This window comes from Vanellus vanellus (genome assembly GCF_965231255.1).
Source record: "Vanellus vanellus genome assembly, chromosome: 27".
Lineage (NCBI taxonomy): Eukaryota > Metazoa > Chordata > Aves > Charadriiformes > Charadriidae > Vanellus > Vanellus vanellus.
This window is the reverse complement of record NC_138932.1, coordinates 1,352,940-1,375,695: the sequence shown is the minus strand read 5'-3', so window position 1 is coordinate 1,375,695 and position 22,756 is coordinate 1,352,940. Positions and strand designations below refer to the sequence as shown.

At 52.0% G+C, this 22,756-nt stretch overlaps 1 protein-coding gene across 2 annotated transcripts; it reads left to right on the top strand.

The window, feature by feature from the left end:
• Positions 1–514: 514 nt before the first annotated feature.
• PLEKHO1 (pleckstrin homology domain containing O1) lies at positions 515–22,362 on the top strand. 2 transcript variants are annotated; one of them, XM_082496124.1, is made up of 6 exons: positions 515–841; positions 1,688–1,834; positions 15,749–15,889; positions 17,332–17,436; positions 19,623–19,724; positions 20,245–22,362. In XM_082496124.1, exons 1-6 carry the CDS (start codon positions 812–814, stop codon positions 21,007–21,009), a joined length of 1,290 nt encoding a protein of 429 aa, XP_082352250.1. In that variant the 5' UTR covers positions 515–811; the 3' UTR covers positions 21,010–22,362. The 2 variants fall into 2 exon arrangements, with proteins under 2 accessions (XP_082352250.1, XP_082352251.1); XM_082496125.1 differs by lacking the exon at positions 1,688–1,834.
• Positions 22,363–22,756: the final 394 nt, after the last annotated feature.

The window sequence follows — 22,756 nt, the reverse complement described above, 5'->3', positions numbered from 1 at the left end:
GAGGGAGACCAAATAAGCAGTAAAAAGGGTAGTTTTTAAGAAGCCAGGCACCTCCTCACTTTGGGGAAGCTGCGCTCTGAATCTCACTGTCTTTTTGCATGGAAGTCCCTGCTGTCAGACCCTCCGTGCTGGGACACGATCCCTTCTCCCCTGGCCCCCTCCCCAGGGAACCTCCCCGCTCCTCTCCCCAGAGTGCTTTTGTTTGTACTTCTCAATACTCAACCGCTTTTTTGGTAGAAAACCCTCCCAGTCCCAACTGGCCGCTTTTCCGTCTCCTGAGAAGTTTTGCAGTGACCTGTGCCACAACCAGGAATGTGGCTCGGACACGGGGAGGGGGACACATCTGACAATGTCCCCCCGCCGCTGACCCCAGCCTTGACACACTCGCATCCAGCCGCCTGCCTCAGCAGTGAGTCAGAAACAAAGAAGAAAAAAACCCTCGTGGGCTGCGATTCGCCCTTTATTGTGAACTCCAGACGTCATACGTGCACGGCTATAGATGGAGCTCGGGAGCCCAGGCCAGCCCAGTGCAAGCCCACCAGAGCTCAGTGATGGTGGTGGTGGTGGCGGCTGGCGGGGGGGGATGCCGTGTCTGCGTGGCTAAGGATGTATTACAGAGGCGGGCTGGTCTTCATGTAACTAGAGAGCTCCTGTGATCTACAAAGGGTGAAGGCAGAGAGGGGAGGAAGAGGAGGGAGCCGTGTATTTCCCAGCCGCGCTCTCCCCAAGAGGAGGCCGCCGGGAGCCCCTCTCTGATCCCCCCTCCCCTCCCCATCCCCCCACATCTCCCTCCAGCGCAGCACACCAAGGAATGATGAAAAAAAATAATTCTGCAAAAAGGGTGAGTTGGATCGGTCCTTCTTCGGGGCACGGTGGGGTGAGGGAGGGCTCCTGGATGTTTTGGGGAGGGGGGGTTGCCTCTTGATTTCCAGTTGTTTGCTTTGCCTTGCAAAAAAAAATAACAACAACCAAAACCAAAAACCCAATGAGATCAAAACAAAACCAAAGCCAGCACCCGTCTCCTTCTCTCCTGCTGCCCAGCGCCTCTCCTTCCTCTCGAATTCGCCAGGCGATACTATTCGCCGTTTCGTGCGGAGCGATGTAGGCAGGCAGTTTTCATTTTTGATCACAAGGAAACGATAAAATAGGGAGACACCATCAATCTGTCGCTCGCTGCTCTGTGCCGTATGCATGTGTCTGCTCTGCCCTGAGATCATATCGCTGTCTATGCAGAAACCTTCAATATAAACCCGTACACAGATTTTGCCTCTACGATTAATTGTGAATAAAAAGATCAAAAATGGAATTTTTGCTGCAGTAAAAAAAAAAAATAAATCTAGTTTAAATTCTCCCCAGCACCCTCCTGTTCCTCTTTCCACAGGCAAACGCATGTTGTGTGAAGCAAATATAACATAAGAGCTTTTCTTATATAATGCACCGAGTGAAGCCCTGCCTGCGATTTTTGCATTGTCCCCTTGGTATTATTGTTGTTGCTTCGTGTCTGCAGCAGAAAAAAATCTCTGTAGAGTGAATCGAGCAAAGTACCTTGGTCCCAGCTTCAGTGGAGAGAGGGGCTGGAGGGAGGGGGAGGCGAAAGTTGGGCAAAGAGGAGGGGGGGGAGAAGAGGAGTGTAAATCCAAGAATAATACCATTTTCCCCCATTTTCTTCCCTCTCTCTTTGTGTTAGGGGCAACAGGATGGAAACCAGCAATCTGCGCAGCCAGAGAAGGTCGGCTGGGTGCGGAAATTTTGCGGGAAAGGCATTTTTAGGGAAATCTGGAAAAACCGTTATGTGGTTTTGAAGGGAGATCAGCTTTACATCTCGGAGAAGGAGGTAGGATCGGTTTCATTTTCCTTTCCCATCCCCCGCCTCTTTCCTCCCTTTTGCATATGAAAAGCGCCCACCGAGCAGCCCCAGCCTTTCCCCAGCCCCTCCATCGCCCCGCCATCGCCAGCCGGGCTCCAGGAGGTTTTCCTGGGGGCTCTTCTCCCTGAGTCGGCACCGGAGGAACCCGGCCTGGGCTGGTGCAGCAGCTCCAACGGCGGCTCTCCCAGACAGCTCCGGCTGGGAGACATTTTCCCAGCACTGGACACATTGAAAGGATTCACTTAGCGAGAGTTAAAACCCTCATCCTTCTTTCCGCCACGGTGAAACGGCAACGCCAGCTTCCTTCTGTGCCTGTCCTCTGGCATTAAGTCCAACAGCGGTCTCGTTCCCTGCTGCTGCACTGCTCTATTTGGGAATAACTCCAGTCTCCCAACGGGAATCGGGTTCTTTATCTCTTGTATTTCCCCCCCCCCTCGAACCACACTGCAAGAGGACAACGGGGAAAATTTACCCACGGATTCAACACCTGGTTGAAAAACGTGTCCCCTCTCCTCCCCCTCGTCTCCGCTCCACCTCGGCTGGGGTTTGGGGTTTAATGTGGTGTTTACATTAGACTTAATTGGATGTGACTATCAGGCTGAGCGGCGCAGGCTCTGGCAGGCTGGGATCCGGCTGTCCTTCCACCGCCTCCCCCCTAGGTTTTTGTCTTGATAAATTCATCAGGAAGAAATCCCCAGGCAACAGCACTCCTCCCTCCAATTACCCTCCAAAAACTCATCGCCGGCACTAGTGAGAGCTGTGCCCGCAAGAAGAGGCACGGGGGCTGTTTGGAGTCAGACTGGTGTCAGGGCAGGGCACTTAGGGTAAAAACCCAGATCTGGGTCTGGGTCTGGGTCTCGGTGGGTCTCCACCCATAAGTGGAGGTTACTCCCTGCTGGGCGTTGCAGGGTCCTCTGTTATTCGGATTCGTGGCTACCTGGCCCAGCTTTATCAGTTTAGGATCCAGAGAGATAATAGAGGCCAAAGCGCCAAGCATAATTTGATTTAGAGGCTAATTGAATCACGGGGCATGGCAAAGTGCAGATGGATCAGGGGTTATTAGAACACAGAAATAGCCTAAAAGCAGACTGACAGCCCAGGTCGCGCTTAGCCATGTGTTGGCATTTCACAGCTCACTCCCATTGATCTCTCTGCTGCTCCAGAACCGGAGAGGGACACGGGCGTGGGGAATAAATGCTGGCTGCAGGTTGGAGGTTCGGGTAAAGAGATGTCATAAGGGTAAGATTAGAGACCGTAGGCAACCCTAGTGGTAACGAGACGCTAAACCTATGATGAATCTATAGATACATTTATGGATGGGGAAAGTCAGACGGAAAGATGGATGCGAGAGGTACACAGCGAGTGGCACAAATCTCCTTTGATTTGTGTTCCTTCCAAATTTTCCAGCAGGAACACAGACTGTACAGCGTGTGTTTCTCAGGAGCAGGCCTGCTTGTCTTGCACAACTCTTACAAGCAGCTCACATACCTCTGGGGCCAGAGAACAGAGTTTAGGAACTGCTGGACAGACAGATTACATGGCTGGAAGGATTTTACCTGCTGCCCCGTGTTCTACCAGTCTGGGTCAATGGCTCTGCTGTACTGGGGCCCTGATTCAAGGTGGCACTGAAGGATGTGCTTGAGCAGAAACATACGCTTAAGCACAATTAATGGGGATGGAGCTGGAGCTTGTACTTTTTGAGCTAGGACCTGGAAGAGAAGTAACCGTGGCCAAGTCCAAATGACAGGGCAGCTGCCTGCTCGGATCAGACTGCATCAGCTGTGCCGACACAGTTGGAACTGCTGGGAAGGGACTGGGAATAGGCTGGACTAGGCGGCTTGGTAATGGTAAATTCACTGCAGGTTGGGCAGATGCTTAACAGTGTCAGCAGGATGTTGCATGGTCCTTCAAGCAGGTGTGAAGGCACAGTATCAGCAGTGGGAGGTCATCCCCCACTCTGCTCTGCCCTGGTGAGGCCACATCTGGAGTACTGTGTCCAGTTCTGGGCTCCCCGGGTCAAGAAGGACAGGGAACTGCTGGAGAGGGTCCAGCAAAGGGCTACGAAGGTGATGAGGGCACTGGAGCATCTCTCTTATGAGGAAAGGCTGAGGGACGTGGGGCTTTTTAGTCTGGAGAAGAGAAGGCTGAGGGGGGGTCTCATCAACACTTATAAATCCCCAAAGGGAGGGTGCCGGGGGGATGGGAACAGTCTGTTTTCAGTGGTGCCCAGTGACAGGACAAGAGGGAACGGGCACAAACTTGAGCATAGGAAGTTCCATCTCAACCTGAGGAGGAAATTCTTTCCTGTGAGAGTGGCAGAGCACTGGCACAGCTGCCCAGAGAGATGGGGGAGTCTCCCACTCTGGAGCCATTCCAAACCCGCCTGGACGTGTCCTGTGCCACTGCTGGAGGTGCCCCTGCTCTGGCGGGGGGTTGGAGGAGATGAGTTCCAGAGGTTCCTTCCAACCCTGAACAGTCTGTGATTCTGTGATGGGATTGCACACTACTGTAATCACAGCTGAGTTTGCAGGGGGGCTGCGTACGTGGGTTTGGGGGGACTGAGAGTAAGTTTTCCGGGTCCCTCTCACAACCGTTCAGTGGGGAAGGAGCCATACCGGAGGGCAGAGGGAGAAACTCGGCCCCGCCGAAGCAAAGGCAGAATGAGCGGCTGGGCCTGTCACTGCAGCGTCTCTGCGGGCAGAACGGGAGGGCGGACTGCCACCCGGGCTGCAGGGACCGCCTGAGCCCCGGAGATGCGCTCTGCCCAAGCCCAGGGCCCCCTCAGAGCACCGTGGCTGGGGAGAGGCGAAGGGTGCTCCCAGCGAGCTGCTCCATGTCCGTACGCCCTGAGCAGCCTCTGGAAGTACCCACTAGAGATACACCATGGTGCCCATGCCCCTAACGGGGCCATGCTCGCCGGGGAGGGCAGCCAAGAGGCCGGGCTCCATGCTAGCAAACTTCTCCAGGGCTGGAAGGAGCTGCCCCGTTTGGAGGATTCTCCCAGACCCTCCGTCTGCAGCCCAGACCTGCGCAGCGGCTGTCTGGGACAGCAAAGCCATGCTGGGTGGCACAATACACTCCCTTAAGCAGCGTGTGAACCCTCCCTTTGATGGGAATCTGGATCTTGCCTGGGAAAACAAGAGTGTTTTCCAAAATCCTGGCCACCCTGAAGTCACCAGCTGGACTGCCCCCGGCAGCAGTACCACTGGGATGTCCCGGACACCCAGCGCTGCCGGGTGGGTGGCTGTGTCTCTCTCTGGTACCCCAACTGTTTGAACCATGCAAGAATAAACTGACAGCAAAGGCTTTGCTTGGCTAAGGAGCAGGAAAGCCTGCGCAAGCCAGAATGTGTTCATACGGGAATCAACGCCAGTGAAGATGTGCAGGAGAAAGATGTCTGTCTGTCCATCCCTCACTCCCAAATACATCGGGGTAGCTACCACGCAAATATCCGCGTGCTCTGAGCGCCGAGGAGGGACGAGGCTGTTCGAGGGGCCGTGCAGGCGCTAGTTCTGGACAAGGGGCACTTGTGTTTGTTTCAGAGAGTGTGCGTGTATTGCTTTAGGGGGAAAAAAAACTAGTGCATGTGCAACTGAAGCAGCACTGTGGCTCTACGTGTGTGAAAGACCATAAATAACATGCAGCAGTGACTGCCTATGTCTTTATATGGAAGAATCTGTGGTTGTGTAGAAATGTGGTTAGAGGTAACATCTGGCGGCGTGCACGTGCGCTGAAGCGACTCTGTGTGCCTGCGGGAATGAAGAATGCGCCTGTGTCACCGGGTCCGGCATCCCCCCGAGTCTCAGTATACAAGGTGGCTGCAGCCACCCGGCCCGTGGCACACCGGGTGAGCACAGTCACATCTGCCTGGGGACGGAGGGGACATTTTTGGGGTGGCTGCCTGTCGCTCATGCATTTCTAAGACTTTCTGTTCAAAGACAGACGGGTCTTTTAACACACAGCACAGGTTTTTGGTACTGACTGGACCGTTATTCCTTAGCAAAGCCAGGCTTTCACATACCAACAAGACCCAAGGTCTGCCCCAGGGAGTTCTGCTCTGCACTCTCTCCTGTCCACAGGTCCTAACACGTGTTTCAGAGCCCTTCTCCCGGAGCACGAGGCTCCCTCTGCACGCTCGCTTCCCCGGCAGCAGGTGCCTGCAGCTCCCGCAAATAGCTTAATAAATTGGGATTTGTCAAGCAGAACAGGACGGAGCCTCTTCTGTTTTTTTTTTCACACATCAGATTATGCCCAGTGGAGAAAATGGAGCCACTGTTGGGTTGCGCTGATGAGTTGTGTGAGAGGCTCTTCACTGCTCTGGAGAAAGACCTCTCCACTTGCGAACGCCTGTGACCACCGGTGCGGCTGATGGGGCAGGCACTGGATACAGCCAGAGAGAGAATTAAATAGCGGAGACCCTGAGGAGACAGGGATAGAAAACTCTAGTGGAAGCGGCCACTAGACAGGTTGAATCTCAGCCCGGTTTCTGCAGGGATGGCAGAGGACACTCAATTGTCTCTTTCCGCAAAAGATCAAAGTCCTACTATAAATTATTCTTGCTCCATCAAAGCCATCAGAGCAACGTGGATTTGGTGGATGGAGCTTACAAGTTAACTCTCATATTAACCTCGGTGTTCCTTGTCAGCTCCTCTAAAGCTCAGCGGCTGCTCTAGAACAGCAGGCAGGTTGTTCAGCGGGTAAAGCAGGGCTCCCGGCCTCTCCCCACCAGCTCAGAGCACCGCAGAAGGGGTTAAATACCAGGACTCCTGGATGCTATCCTCAGTTCTGCCACGCACTCACTAAATGAATTCAAACCAGACATTTATTTACTTTTGCCTGAATTTCTCCATCTGGAAAGCAGGGCTAATAATACTCATCTCCCTAAGGCACAAGGTGCCGAGGAATGGGGAATTGTATATCGCACGCTGTGGGATCCCTTGGGAAAGATGTCAGCTCAGGGCAGGTAACGACATTGCATGAAGACAATGCAGAGCAGTAAAACTGCTCAGGGCTGAGCACTGGTCTGAGATCTGGAAGGGTTGAAGGGATAGGTTTCCAAAAGGCTAACTCCCACAGGCAGAGTTGGACTACCAAAATCCCATCAATATCCACATTGATTCCTGCTGCAAATCCATGTGCTTTTTCAGTTGCCGACCTAGGACCTGGGCTTGTGGGTTAGAGACTAGCCCTGATTTATTGGGTTTGGCTAGGAGAAGACGTGACCGCCTGATAGAGGTCTGGGCTTTCTCCCTGGCAGAAACCAAGTCTACAAGGAGAGGAAATATATTTTCATCAGACCAGCTGATATACCTGGAAAACGCAAACAGGGCTTTTGAGCTATGTTCGTCTATAAGGACATCGACCTTTGGAAGGTGTGAAACCTGCTCCAACACCCAGAACCTTTTGCTCTTCCAAGCGTGCACTAAAACAGTAGCCGAGGCTTACAGACCTTGTCCAGCCAGGGGCTCGGAGCCTGCAGAGACCTGTGCCCCTGCTGCAAGCCGAACTCTGTGAACTTATGCAAAAAAAAAAAAAAAACAAAAAACCCACCCTTCATTATTTTAGCATTTGGTCATCAGCCAAAAAAAGCATTCAGGGCAAGAAACGCGCACAACGAGATGTGCCAAAGCGAGCTGAGCTCTGCTAAGCGAAAGAACACCTTCGCAGTATCATTTTTGCATTCCTTCCCCCTTGCTCTCCTCCACACCGGTTCCCCCACCCCCCTGCAAATTTCTGGTAATTGTTCTCTTGTTTCTAGCACAGCTTTGTTATTGCTGTGCACTTGGGAATAGCAGCGAGACTAACACAGACACAGCTGGGCTCCTACCACTTCCTGACAGGAAGCCCAGGGCTGTCCAGACAGCATGAACGGCCTCTGTGATGATGAGATGTTAATGAGGAAATGCTTCTCGGGGCTTCCTTAAGCCTTTTCTTGTTTGCTACCAACAGCATCGACTCAATTAGCACAAGAGCACTTGAAAAGTAGTCTGTTCTCACTCCTCATTTGTTACAGCACCGTCAAACACTGCACAACACTCTGCCTGGAAGAGGGGGGTGCGTGTGTGTGTGTGTCCACATTCGAAGTAGTGTCTAGAGTTCACATACACGGTTCATGTGTGTGATGGAGCCTGCAGAGTACTTATGGTACTTCTGTGCACGTGCTGTTCATGTGCTTGGTGCTGTGACAACGCTTCATGGTGTGCGTTTGCACTTGGTGAACGCCTCCGTGTGTGGGGCGGTTGTGTTTTCTGTGTCATGTCTGCGGTTGGTCAGTGCAGAAAGTACCATAGAATCACAGAATGGTTTGGGTTGGAAGGGACCTTAAAGCTCATCTCGTTCCACCCCCCTGCCCTGGGCAGGGACCCCTCCCCCCAGCCCAGGTTGCTCCAAGCCCCGTCCAACCCGGCCTTGAACCCCTCCAGGGATGGGGCAGCCACAGCTTCTCGGGGCACCCTGCGCCAGGGGCTCAGCGCCCCCACAGCCAACAATTTCTTCCCAATATCTCATCTCAATCTCCCCTCTCTCAGCGTCAAACCGTTCCCATCGCTCCACTCCCTGATCAAGAGTCCCTGCTGTCCTTTCCATACCTCTCCTGCTCTTGCACTTGTAAGCTTTCCTTTTCCTTTTCCTTTCCACCTTCCTTCTTCTGCTTGGCCAACCTCTGTTCTATGCTTTGCAGAGCAAGGTGAAAAGTTTCACCAAAGCTCTGTTCTGTCTCAATGGCACCGTTCTGCAGGATCAGAGAGAGGGTCAAAGAACACCTAGGCAGAATCGACACACAGCCTGACTCCCTTTCCCTGCAATGGATGTAGTTTGTGAGATGGGGCAGCATGGCCTGGGGATTTCAGTGTGGCACTGGGATGCAGAAGAGCTGGTTCCAGCTTCAGGGGCCAGTTGGTTCTCAGGGACCTGTAGTTCTGGTCACCTTGGCTGATGACTCTGTGGGGCAAGGGAGCGGAGTAGATAACAACTTTCTGCTGCCATCCCCTCATTAGCTCAGGGCAGCAATCGGGCAGTGAAAAGGCCTGGAAGGTCACACTCGTGCCCTTGAGCTACCAAGTTCACAGTGCAGCCTCCCTCTCAGGATGCAGGTGTGCAGATGGGGAGGCAGGCTCTTGGACCGCTGCGACTTCTGTTCTATCGAGGTCCAGAGGCTTTGGCTGAAACCAGGGTCCTGCTGTGCCGGTGGCTGCACAAACAATCTATATCCCCATCTTCTCTCCACACATGCACCTTCACTGGTACTAAAGAAGGAAAAAGTGGACCATCTGCAGCGTTCCACTGTTCACGGGCCATTTTAGAATCATAGACCCATAGAATGGTTTAGGTTGGAAGGGACCTTAAAGCTCATTAAAGACCAACCCCTCTGCCCCAGTCAGGGACACCTTCCACTTGGTTGCTCCAAGCCCCGTCCAACCTGGCCTTTTACCTCATGTCCACAGCATTTTGTAGGTCTCTGTTACTATAATACCTGAAACTCTCCCAATACTCCCTGTATTTCTTCTTCTAGTTCCCTTGCAGACCAGACCCACACAGTCACCTCCCTTGTGCAGCCAGGGAACCCAGAAGGACAAGAAGCCAGTGACAGGACAGGCCATTACACCCAGGTCTGCCCCATCACCTGCCAGTCCCCTCACCAGTGCTGCTTCCCAGCACTGCCGGAGCCGGCGTTGGACACACGCATGGATTCCCATCTTAGCGACAGCCTGATTTTAGCTAAGCTCTGCAGAAATTTCTGTCCTTTCTGGTAGAACAGCTCAGCTTGAGGAAGTGAAACTTTCGTCTCAGCTTGAGAGGGGAACATGCTGGCTGACGCTGGCCCCGAGACTGCCCATGTTTGGATATTCAGCGTTACTGAGAATCTGTAGGTTTCTTGTTACACCCCGAGCCACATTATGACCTCTTGAATGTCTCGTGGATACGTTACACTTGCTGTCTTGTGATTTTCTGTACCTTCCGCATTTGCTTTGAGCATGTCACATTTCAACAGGGAAACGGCTCAAAAAAAATGTGAGGAAAACTGCAAAACTTTGCCTAGTGACTGAGTGACTGCCCTTCCACTTGGCTCCCGGTTTGGCCCCAGAACGCAGCCCTGGTCTGAATAAGGAGGTTTGGAGTTGTTGCAGGTGACGATGAGGAAGGAAATTTTCACTCTCCATCAGCAAGACGCCCAAAGGGGCAGCTAATTTAAACCCCATTAGGGATCCTCCCGTTGCCAGAATGCCACAAAAGAGCATTGGCACAGGAGAAAACACACCTTTGGAAGAATGACTAGCTGCAAAACTAGAAATACGCCTTTGAGAGAAGGTACTTTGGGCACCGTGGCTGATGTCCTGACCCACTACATCTCTGCAGGATGGCCAGGTCCCACAGTGCCGTGGTGGCCAGTGTCCCTTCGGGCTGGCACTGCTGGGCAGCAGCTGCGGGGGCGAGGCGTGCGAGGAATGCAGCTCCCCTCCTTCAACTTTAGCAACGCGCCAGCAATGTCAGGCTCAGCACACCTCCCCACTGACTGCAGGCCCAGATTAGCCGCTGGCTGCACGGCTGCTTCTCCTGTAGCTACACCCCGAGCAGCGGCAGCTGCCATTGGGGGTGTGGGGACTGTCTGGTCTAATGGCTCCAGGGTCTAATGGACCATGGTTTACGGACATGGCTTTGTCTTAGGTGACTGGGGGCACTTCAGGTTCCTGCTCTGTGCCTCAGCTTCCCTTTCCTCACCTGGCCCACTTGGAGTGTGGAAGCATGTGAACCTCATGAGGTTCAACAAAGCCAAGAGCAGGGTCCTACACCCGGGTGGGGGCAGCCCCCAGTCCCAGCACAGGAGGGGGGTGGAGGGATGGAGAGCAGCGCTGCCGAGAGGGACTTGGGGGTGTGGGGGGGAGAAGCCGGCCATGAGCCGGCACCGTGCGCTGGAGCCCAGCAAGCCCCCGGCACCCCGGGCTGCATCCCCCGCAGCGTGGCCAGCAGGGCGAGGGGGGGCTGTGCCCCTCTGCTGTGCTCTGCTCTGCTCTGGGGAGACCCCCCCACAGTGCTGCCTCCAGCTCGGGGGCCTCAGCACAGGAGAGACACGGAGCTGGTAGAGCGGGGCCAGAGGAGGCCCCAGAGATGCTGGGAGGGCTGGAGCCCCTCTGCTGGGAGGACAGGCTGGGAGAGGTGGGGGGGTCAGCCTGGAGAAGAGAAGGCTCCGGGGAGACCTGAGAGCCCCTTCCAGTGCCTAAAGGGGCTCCAGGAGAGCTGGGGGGGGACTCTGGGTCAGGGAGGGGAGCGATGGGACGAGGGGGAGCGGTTTGACACTGACAGAGGGGAGATTGAGATGAGATGTGAGGAAGAAATTGTTGGCTGTGGGGGCGCTGAGCCCCTGGCGCAGGGTGCCCTGAGGAGCTGTGGCTGCCCCATCCCTGGAGGGGTTCAAGGCCGGGTTGGACAGGGCTGGGAGCAACCTGGGCTGGGGGGAGGTGGCCCTGCCCAGGGCAGGGGGTTGGACTCGATGGCCTTTGAAAGTCCCTTCCAACCTAAAGTGTTCTACGAGTCTGGGATTTCTGGGCGCATGGGGAGGAGCCAGGCTTTTGTCTGCCTAGAGCAGGTACGATATGTAGAGCAAAGCCAGCAGACAGCCAGGGCAGCAATTGCTGGGATTTATTTACCTTAATCCTTTCAATCCAGAGTTTCTCCACAGGGTGAGGAGTGCAGGACCTACCTGCCCATGAGGCTCTGAGATCCGTCAGCTCACTGCATGCCAGGCACTCAGCAGCTGGGAGGAAGGAAAGACCTGCTGGCCACCTCCCAGCTGGGAATGATTTTGCCAAAATCAATCATCCAGGCCTCTCCCTTCTTTGCACCTTAAGCCAAGCAGTCCCTGTTTCCTCTCAGCCTCAAACTACAGTGCAGGAAACCTTAAGAAAGGCTAATGAAAGCAGCAGGATCCAAAAAATACCCACATCTGCAAAGCCCCAGCTGCTTCGCAGGCAGGTGTGCAAACCCGTGCATGGACAGGAGAGGATATGCCGTCCCAGACAGGGAAGCTTTTTCGTGACTCCCTACAAGGAGCTGTAGAAAAGAGGAACTGTCAGGCCTTGGAGACCCCGATTAAGCTGTCTGCCCTGCAAGTTAGAGAGCAAGAGACAAACTGTCTGGGGATGGGGAACCAGAGTGAAGCCTCTGTATCCAGAGGAGATGCTCAGCCGTTCCTAGAACTCAGACCTTTTCTTAAAGAGTTTCAAGTTTGGCATCTGAGACTAAAAATCACCCCTGACTTTCAAAAAACTATGTTCAATCTATACTCAGCAAAGAAGAAAACAAACAAGGAAATGTAAATCCCCATTGCTAGGATTAACTCCTCACTCGGAGCACCCTGGGTGCACGACGAGCTGTGGTAGGTCATCCTGACATAGACGAAGATCAATGCTGCTGTGCTGCCCCTGCCATCCCCTTACAAACCACACCGGGTGACAGAGAAACCATGCTTCATCCCCTCCTACTGAGAACTGACACCTGAGGCTACTTCCAAAGGTCTCCAAAACGTTATCCAAAGACCTGCACGTTGCCTGGGCACTGGGAACCCACCAAGCCAAATTCTCTGCTGGTGAAACCTGAATGGTTTTACTTGCATCACTCCAGTCTCACTGAAACTGTGGATGAGGGTAGACACCCCACAGGTTTGTCATCTATCGATGTAGGTGACTGGGATTTAGGCTTTGCTGACCAGCAGCTTTGTGGGTCTTTGAGGGTTGCTTTTTTTTTTTTTTTTACAGCTGCAGACTATCCTCAGCCTCTGAGCACTCATCCTCTCCTGCCTCTGTTCTGTAATTCCCCACTTCCCTCTTTTTGGCCTCAGTAGCCTCCCACAAAGGACAAAAGTGCTGGCTGGGACTTTTGAAGTTTGCTTTTCACCTTCCTTCTCTCTAGTTTCCCTGTTTACACGCTGAATGCTCTGTTATTTTGCTCTGCTGTTTACTTCTCTGCCTGCATGTCTCAGCGCGGGGAAGAGGGGGGACATCAGTTAGCAATGCCCCTTGTGAGACAAGACTGCTGTCCTTCCCATGCCCCGCGAAATCACTGCGTCACTGCAGTGGAGCCCATTTCAGGCTGATGCTGAGACCTCTTCCCACCGCCAAGGCAGAACAAAGCCACGTTCAGAGGACTAAATTACAGCCCCATTCACTTTATGGCCTCATTATCCTACCAGGGCTCTGTACAGGAGGGAATCGATTCAAAGTGAGCGTAAACCTGCCTGTGCCGCAGCTCTGGCTGAAGGGCAGATGTACCCTTTGGCACCCAACTAGCTCTGGCCCGCATCCTTAACGGCAGCCACACATGCACCACCACCACCACCCCAAAAAAAGAAATACCCGTGGGGGGCTGAACCTGCCCACCTTGTCTGAAACTCAGAAGTGGGACCCCCACCATCATCCTTTTAATGCAAATAGATGCTGCTTATTCTCAGTTCTTAAGCATTTTCTAAATGGCCTACGCATACGTACGGCACTTTGGTGAAAGTGATACATCGCCAGTGCAGCAGGGTGTCCTGTGTATGTCGTGAGTAGGCAAGCGTGGTGTTCGAGCCCTGGCACCCATCAGCCCAAGTCTTTTGAAGGACTAGTTACACCCGAAGGGTGTTTATCTGAACCATGTACACCCGTCCTTTCTGCAGCCTCCTGGAGATATTCCTAGAGGCGAGATATTTGAGTGCCGGCTCCCATGAGCTCACGGTGCAGGCTCTGCATGTCTGAGGAAGGAGGGAAGGGTTGGGGAAGTCCCAGTGACCTACATGAGCAAACATCTGGAGTAAGGACTTCTGCCTCCGCCGCCGCGTCACAGCTGGGGGCTCAGAGGGGATCGGCTTTTCCTGCCGCAAATGAATAGGGCTGAATTCAGCCAAGATTCTTGGAAAGAGGTGGATTGTAGAATGGTACTGGGAAGAGATAAAAGCCGATTAGAAACTCATGGGGAGGATACATAGATAGACATTATCTGCGAGAGATATTTCCATATCTGTTCATAATAGCCCATACACAGTGGCTGTTGTTATGAGCAGAAATAAGCAATAGCTTCTGCAGCTTCAGGAATAGCTGTGTACAGCATCTGCCTCCTAGTTCTTGATGACAAACTCGGGGGATAGAAGGAAAAAGGACGGAGGGGGAACTACAGCCATTATGCAAGGCCAGATGGTCAGTTTATCTGTGTCTCTGGTTAGAAAGCTGGTTACAGCATTTTAGTCAGCCTCTTTGTTTAAATTCTATTGAAAAAAAATCATGGGGAATTCCTTCAGTGCTTCCCGAAACTAGGGAGGAAACACGTTAAATGCGTTGGAGTCCTTTCAAGAAATCCAAGAGCTAAGACCTCATCACCGTCTGCCTTTCCGGCACCTGAGTTACTCAAACTCCCCTGCAGATCCCAGCCCATAATGACCCTGGCTGGAGTCGGATTAAGCAGATTGACATGGATTTGAGCCTGCTACAGTTCTGTCCTTAGCGGACACGCAAAACCAAGTTCTCTCCCATCCCAGTTACCTACATTCCTTGTGTTTACCACAGAAAGAGCGGAGCTGCCCTGCTGCAGGAGTGGGATGTGAGGACAGGGCATGAAAAACAGCAATGAAAAGGAAGGCCGTGCAAAACTAACAGGGGCAGGCAGAAGACAGGCTCTGCATTCTCTGCTTTGCTCCAAGTGTCCCCCGAGTGACAGCGCCTTCAGGTCAGGGGTCTGTCTGTATCAAAACCCCCTGCCTTCCTCCCCAGCAACCCTGCACAAGTCACATCTTTAATTTAAGCCTCTGCACTATTTATCTGTAGCTGTGTGCCTGTCACACCATGGCTAATAGGGGAAGTGTTGGGGAATAGACCTGGAAAAAGCAAGATCTTGTAAAAGCTGCAAAGTGGCCACTCGATGGCTCTCTAAAGGACAACCAAGAAGTGCTTGTGCTTCCGAAGCCCTAGCACTCTCTTCCTTCTTGAAACCTTTCGTGAATCCCCCGGCTGCCAAAGGTCTCCAGGGGCCTGGCTGGCCAGACAGCAGTGAAAGCCTGGCAAAGCCAGAAAAATATCCATGATCTGGGCAGTCACTGGGGCCCGGATGAGTCCTGCCCATAGCCCCTTCCCAAGGGATGAGGCTCAGCAGCGGGGGAGAGCACCACACACATCGTGTCAGTAATCTGGGACTGGATGTGCTTCATCCACCCCCCAAATCAGCTGTCAGCACAGCCTTCAGTAATACCACCAGATTTAAAATAGGAAGTGCTAAGCTTTATCCTTCGAACTTTTGTTATGCTGTCTCTAGAAAAGCAACAAGCACTAATATGATTGCCCCTTTCATCAGCAGATGAAAGTCCACCTCCTCTCAGCATCTCCTGCCTCCGCATGAACCTCCTCCTACCAGACAGGGTCCTCTTCTTGCTGCTGGAGTAAATCCTATTCATTTTGAGGGTCCACAAGTATAAACACAGTGTCTGATCACAGCTGCATGTCAGTTCAGCGGAGCTCCAGTAACTTTGGGGGTAGGAGAGGCAGTAAAGTCCCAAAGGAATCCATTGCAAAGCAGGAATTAACCTAGGAGACTGTGATTTTCAAGTTATACTTCTAAATATGTGCCCCCTATTCCAGAAGAGACTCGAGTCAAAACTCTCATGTTGAAAATCTCTGCTTCTCCTCCACAAAACCACGTGTAACGCTGCCCAGCTAACAGCACCATTTCTGTATTTGTGCCTTAAGGTGGAAGACGCTTGCACAGTGTTTCGGTGACCGCAAAACACACCAGAGGCCGCAGCACACGTACTGTACATTCACCCGCCCTGTGCAGGCACCCCCCGGGCTCGGAGCAGCAGCCCTGTGAACTGCCTCTCGGTCTGACATCTGCGAGGCTGTAATGTTATTTTTGGTTTTGCAGGTAAAAGATGAAAAAAACATACAGGAAATGTTTGACCTGAGCGACTATGAGAAATGTGAAGAGCTCAGGAAGTCCAAAAGCAGAAGCAAAAAGAACCACAGCAAATTTACCCTTGCCCACTCCAGACAGCCTGGAAACACGGTACGATTTGCTCTCAAGCGCACGGTCAACCCGAGAACGCTGTTAGCTCTTTGTGAGGGCCAGGCTGCCTCTCAGTTACCTGCTCCAGGTTTGAGGCTTTGAGACAGTAATTGGGGGTTGAAATTGGAAAGCCTCAGCTGTGTAGGAGTCCAGATTGTGTCTCGTGGTTTAAAATACACAGATGTGCATTTGCCATGGCAGGACCAATAGCAACAGTGAGAGATGGAGAGAGCAGCAGTGTTTCTGCTGGGAGAGGACTCAGGCCTCTGCTGTACTAAGTAAATATGACCAAACACTCAGCTGTGGATCTGCTCACCTGAGAGTATTGTGACTTTGCAAAAGGAAGGTATCAGAACATTTAACAGTAGCAAGGACAAAGCCACTCCTGACAGCTGTGGTTTAGCTGACCACACTTGTTTAATTCACAGGGGGAGGGCAGGGATGCTGATGGTCCTTGGGGTTTGCCCCCCAGACTTGGTCAGCACCAAAAGAACTGCATAGGAATTTGTCCCAAGAGTACTTTCTGCCCATAAGAAAGCTAAAAAGTGTCAGAATGGGAGCACTGCTGCTCAGGAGCAGGACTTTCCACGAGGTCTCAGTTGCCACTGCAAAAAGAGAGCTGGTGTCTAACTGCAAGCTGTCTCTGGCACAGATGCACCCACCCACAGCCACACACGTGAGCTGGATTTACACTATTCACTCTGACTTGTTTCAGTAGACCAAGCTTGCCCGCCGCACACTGATAAGGATTGTGTAACACCAGGAGATGCGAAAAGGGAAGAGAAGGGGAAAATGGAAAGTGGCTGTGCTGTCCCCAAGCACCTCGAGCAACGGAGAGGACTGAACAAAATGTTGCAGAGGCTAAAACTCATTTCTACTGAGTATCTGACTTTATAAACCCCCCCAAGGATCCTGCACCCCCTATGCACACCATATTTTCAGAACTGCTCTGCCCTCTGCATGCATCTGACATCTCAAAGTATGGAAAATCCAGCTCCTTCTGTGGGTACCTACTGTAGCTGCTTGTCTAAGACACTGTCAGTCTGAGGTGGCAACAGATAAATCGCATGTGAGCAGCAGATGCACAGAAAGGCTGCATCATCGTTTGATGAGGGCAAAATCTAGGATGGTGTGTGGGAAGGCAAAGAGGGGGAAGGAGGAACTGCAGCCACGAGGGAAGTAAATATGGTACACAGCTTTTGGTTTGAAAAGCTGGGTGCTGTGAGGAATCGTGGTCTGTTTTGCAAAGGGCTGCCAAGACGCGCAGCGTGCGGCAGACCGGTGCTGTTCTGCAGGGCTGGGGGATCAGGTCTGCTTTGCATTTTCCCACTAAGGCAAGCCAGCTGTAAAGGCCGTGGAGCTTTTCTGTGGGCAGGGACAGTGTGAAAGCATCTCTGTGTGAGTTTAGTCACTGGCACTGACCTGAATTCCCTCTTTTGTAGGCACCAAATCTGATCTTCCTGGCTGTGAGTCCAGAAGAGAAAGAGTCCTGGATTAATGCCCTCAACTCTGCAATCACACGTGCTAAAAACCGCATCTTAGATGAGGTAAGCAGGACTCTGAGGGCTGGACCCAGGCTCCGTTGTCTCAACTTTAATCTTGGGTGAAGATTTTAGACTGCTGGAGATGGCAGCAGGCCCTCCTACCCTCTCCATTTCCTATTTAAAAGGAGTGCAAAGCCATTGGGGTTTGATGGACTGCACTCAGACACAGCCACCAACACCTATCCAGTGAGCTGTTCTGAAGGTCTGGGATGGTTTGATCCTCCCAGCCTCGGGATTAATATGCAGCACTGATTGCAAAGCAACAGCGAGGGGCAGCTGCCACGGCTCTGTCCCCTCCCTGGCACACTCGGCCCCAGTAAGATGCCGTCGCTTTGGAGCCCAGCCTTGCCTCACACAGGGATGGTGGGACTACGTTTGGAATGGTTTCCCAGGGCTTTGGAGAGTCTTTCCTCCCACCCACCGCTCCTGGGTGAACATGCAGTGTGCTCATGTTTGCAAAGGAGCTTTAAGTAGTGGAACCGAATTAAGGAATTAACTGAAAACCAATATAGTCTCATGCTATCTTCAGAGCGTCCTAATAGCACGGCACCATCTGTCAGCCCACCTCAGTCCATCTTCATCCCGCCTACCCCTCCCCTCCCAGTCACCATCTTCAAGAGACAGTCCCATTTCCACTGCTTTGGCTGAAGGAATGGGAGTTACTGGCATTTGAACTTTGCAGGTCCTTTCCTACCGTTCCAGGGTCAAACCAGGAATGTTTAATCCTGCTTTCTCAGAACTGTGTGGCATATATATCTCTGTCAAGACAAGTCAGGCTCTCCGTTTAGTGAAAAAAGAAGGGACAACCAGAGAGATGAGGCATCAGTACACTCTGGGAGAGCAATCAGAGGGCCCTGGAACAGTACGGCCCAGCCTACTTGAGAACACGTCCACACAAAGCATAACTAGCACAGCTCCTACCGCTTCCAAAGTGGCAGCATTATTGCTGCATGAAACTCCCAAAGTAACTACCACAATTATGTAAAGCAGCTTCTACTAGAAAAAAAAGAACAAAGCAACATCAGTTCAGCCTCCTCCTGGAGACAAAGCGTGCACTTACAGCCACAGCTGGGCTGACAGAGGCCGGGATTCGCTCCGTATGAGCATTCCCACATAGTTTATTCCAGTGTGAATGATAACTGCCTTGAGAAGGCTACGCACCTCACGACCAGGGCTGTGGTTTGAAAGTGCATTTCAACACTGTCTCACATTAATGCTTCATGACAACTCTTCTTCTGTTTAGATCTGTCTCAGATCTATCTCATCCACATTCAACTTACCACAAATACAGGCAGCTTACTGCTGTGATGCTGTTTGTTCTCACGGATGGCAACGCAAAACCCTGTAGTGAAGGAAAATGAAGGTCAGACCATAGGAAAAGCTGTAGAGCAGAAAGCAGCACAGCAAACAATGGTATAGATTGCTTCAAGGAGAGTCTGTCACTGAAATCTTTACAACCAGATTCAACAGATAATTGCCAGGAATGACTTAAGTAGATCTGATCCCATCAAGGCACAGAGGGGACAGACCAGGGAAAGACTCTAAGACTCTTGTAAGGCTGGGTTCCCACACCCCATTCCCTGCTGGCTCTACCTGCAAATCTCCTTCTGTGCATCCCTGTGAGCACCATAGATCAGCGAGTCCCACCTACAGGTCTTGGACCAGTGATGGTCTTTGGGACCAGTATGTTGTCGACACTGTGCAGGCAGGTTTTACAAACCCATCAGTCTGTGTGTGCCTGGGCACAGTCCCTAGGCAGGGCATTACAGGCTGTAACACCAGGCGGTCAGGCTGTGTGCCCAGACGCAATCCCAGCACAGCTCGGCAGACAGAGGAGTTGGCACGTCGGGAATGCAGTGCCTTCCTCGTTCCAGCTCAGCACTAGGTTTGGGTCAGGTGGTGATCACACCAAACATTTGCACTACAGAATTGCAAACTCTGTATTCAAGTTCAGGACTCACTGTTTGCAACCCATGCTCCTGCCCGGCCGCCTTCAGCAAAGGATCCCGGCCCAGAGGGTATGTGGGAGAAGTTCACCCTCAGCACATGGCCAGGTCACAAGAGAAAGGGAATCCCAGAGGAATAAATGATCTGCCACAGTGCATCTGGCTGATTGCAGCTATAGAAACTAGGAATGGCTCATATTTCCTATGCTCCCAGACATTCACTAGCCTTTGTCACCACTGTAGGTTACTGTCGAAGAGGACAGCTACCTTGCCCACCCAACACGCGACAGAGCAAAAATACAGCACTCCCGACGCCCTCCGACACGGGGACATTTGATGGCTGTGGTACGTATAACACATTCCAGACACCTGCTTAGGTAATATTCCCTCGCAACTATTTCATGTATAAGTAAATGCAAGGAGACCTGGTGTTTGAGCTCTGGCCTGAACTGAGAATTGTCATAAGGCCCAGGGCTGTCCTGGGTCACCAGATCCAGTCCTCCGTTCTTGTAGACCTTGTACAAACCCTTTTGCAAAGTGGTGGCTTGCCATCACTGACACCCATTTCCCTGATGCTGAAAATGAAATGCTCCTTCAGATTCCTGATAGAGAATGGCCACACAGCTGGGGAACACAGTCACGGGTTGGCATAGATGGCTCCTCCAAGGTGGTTCAGCTGATCTGCATCTCAGCTACCAGCCCAGCACACCTGGGGCTCTGTCACTACGTCACACTTGCTATCATTCCTGGTCCATCTCTGCATCCCAGTGTAGGTGATCCATATCTCAGGTATGAGAGACGCTCAGTAGTGTGCAGCCATGCCTGTTCCTGTGATAACACAGCTCTTCTTCATCTGCTTCCTCAGGCATCTACCTCAACCTCTGACGGCATGCTGACACTCGACCTGATCCAGGAGGAAGACACCTCTCCAGAGGATCACAGCACCTGTGAAGAGAGTTTCCGAGTGGATCTGGATAAGTCAGTGGCGCATCTTACTGCTGGCCGGCGCCGGTCGGATTCAGAGAACGTCAAGTCGTCAGAGAAGGGACGGACAGGGAGTCTCCCAAGACGGGAGGTGACCTCATGGGACAGATCTGGGCAGCGCAATGACTCCTTTGACAAAGGGACCATGTACACACCACAGGTCCCCAAAAAGCTCTCACACTCAGAAAAGAATAAATGTGCCTCCATGGAAGAAATTCTGTCTCGGCGGGACTCTTCCACGCACCGGGCGGTGCTGAGGAGGGGGCTGGAGGCTCAGTTTGCCTCAGCAGAACCAGAGCAGCTGTCCCGGATACAAGAACTGGTTGCACTGAAACTGGAAAAAACTCAGGAACTGCTGACAGAGGTGAAGGGCTACGGGGAAGGCAAGAGAAAGACCAAGGATTCCAACACCAGCACCACCACCACCACCTCTTCTTCCACATCATCTTCCAAGTCGGACTCTGAAAGGATCCTGCAGGAATCAGAGAGGTTGCTGGGGGAGGCTTCCTCCACCTGGAGCCAAGCCAAGAGGGTGCTGCAGGAGATCAAAGAGTTGAGGGACCTGTACAAACAGTTTGAACTGCAGCAGTCGGACTCAAAACCCAAACAGAGCTCACAGTCTCAGTACAGGAAGAGCATGATGTGAAGGCAAGCCTCGGGATTGGGAGGGAGGGACAGGGGAGGGCGGCCATTTGGTCTTTTTTTTTTTTTTAATTATTATTTACAGTGTTCAAAAGAGTGAAAAGGTGCCTGTTCTCACCCAAATTTGCTTCTCAAAGCCTGAACCCTTCCTTTCCTTCGTCACATCCCCTGACGAGAACAATTCTGTGTTCCAATAAATTCAGTTACAGTTTATACCTCCTTTTTTAAAAAGCACCCTTTGCACCGCAGGCCCCCAACTTCTGTCATGCTTGGAGGACGGAAGAAAGCACCAGTTCCTAGAAAATGCCCCTGCATGCCTGGAGCAGCACGTGCATAACGATGGGGACAGATGCTCTTGCGCTGTATAAGCCCTGGCTTTGCTGCTCTAATGTCTGAGCTGTATCCTGCATTACAGCTCCTTGACCAAGAGTCTCGTCTTGTTCCCTCACTGTCCCCTTGGAAATAAATGACAAAAAAAAAAAAAAAGGTGTCCGTCCCAGCCACCGCTTGGAAGTCCCCATTCTCCAGGAACAGTCTTGAAGATGCTTGGAAGTTCAGGCTGACCTCGAGTTTTACGCGAGCCATCAGAGGCACTCGCTGGACTGCAGCTGGCAGGTTCTGGGCTGGCACAGGTCCGTTGTGAACACTGGGGATCGGCGGCTGTTATTCTCGTGGTACATATGCAGCCCTCCAGAAGGAGGGCGACAGGTATGCAATCAGTGTTCAACCTAATCCCATCTGCCCGTTGATGCTTTACAGAACCCCCTTGGCCCTGCGCAATGGGAGTTAGCGGCTACATGTCTTCCTTTCTGTGCAAATAGAGGATCAAAGCCTTGAATCTAACAGACAGCCCATATGGGTTGTTTGAGGGGGTTGTTTTCTGGCTTTTCCACTTTCATTTCTTTTTTTTTTTCCTTTTCTTTGAGCTGAGGGGAAATGGAAAAATCAGGGTTGTGTACACGCGGCAGGCGGAAACCAAGAGCCAAAAGTAGTTTTGGTCGGTTTGATTCTGTCTTCTCGTGCGTGCACAGGCTCGGTTTGTGCCAGTCGGACTGCAACAGATAGTCCCTGTTGCTCCCCTAAGATCAGAATCAGGCCTGCTGAAATGAAAGCTGAGCCTGTAAGAGAGCTCAAATACCCTCGTCTTGGTGATGCCGAGCACTTTGCTAAATAGGTGGCTCAGTTTTCACGCCTTTAAGCAGAAAGACAAGAAAGGAGGATGTTAAGATGTCTCACAGGGCTTAAAGTACATGTGGTAACACCCAACTGTTACGTTTTTTTTAAAAAAAAGGAAACCTAATTCCCATACCTACATTGCAAATAATCCATGAAAATATTAAAACCAACAGAGTTATTTCCTGGTCACAGTTGGTGTTGTCTATTTTGTTTGAATGGTTGACCTCCCTTGGAAAGGAGATTGGTTACTTCACTTGCGTCTGGTCAGCTTTACTATTCAGGCTCATGTTGCTGACGTATAGTTGCCAGTGCTGTAAAGAAAGCATTTCTGTTTTGTTTTAATTAGTCCTTCTCCCACTCTCCCGTTAGAATCACCAATGGAATTATTACTGTTGGCACGAGGTTCCTGAAGATCTTACTATTTACAAACTTCAGATCTGGCCCTTGCAATGATCTTTTCCTTGTTCCTGACTCCAACACAGCTCTTTGTCCGCTCTCAAAGGACAGTTTTGAGAAGGCAACACTCATTCACCACAGCTCTTGTTGCAGAGCTGCATGCTACAGGTGTCTGGGGC

What these genes read in the sequence shown, in the direction of transcription:
- PLEKHO1 (XM_082496124.1), top strand. Translation starts at nt 812, where the DNA reads ATGATGAAAAAAAATAATTCTGCAAAAAGG. An exon ending in AAAACCGCATCTTAGATGAG is followed by an intron (nt 17,437 to 19,622) that starts GTAAGCAGGACT and finishes TCACCACTGTAG; the next exon opens with GTTACTGTCGAAGAGGACAG. An exon ending in GGGGACATTTGATGGCTGTG is followed by an intron (nt 19,725 to 20,244) that starts GTACGTATAACA and finishes CTGCTTCCTCAG; the next exon opens with GCATCTACCTCAACCTCTGA.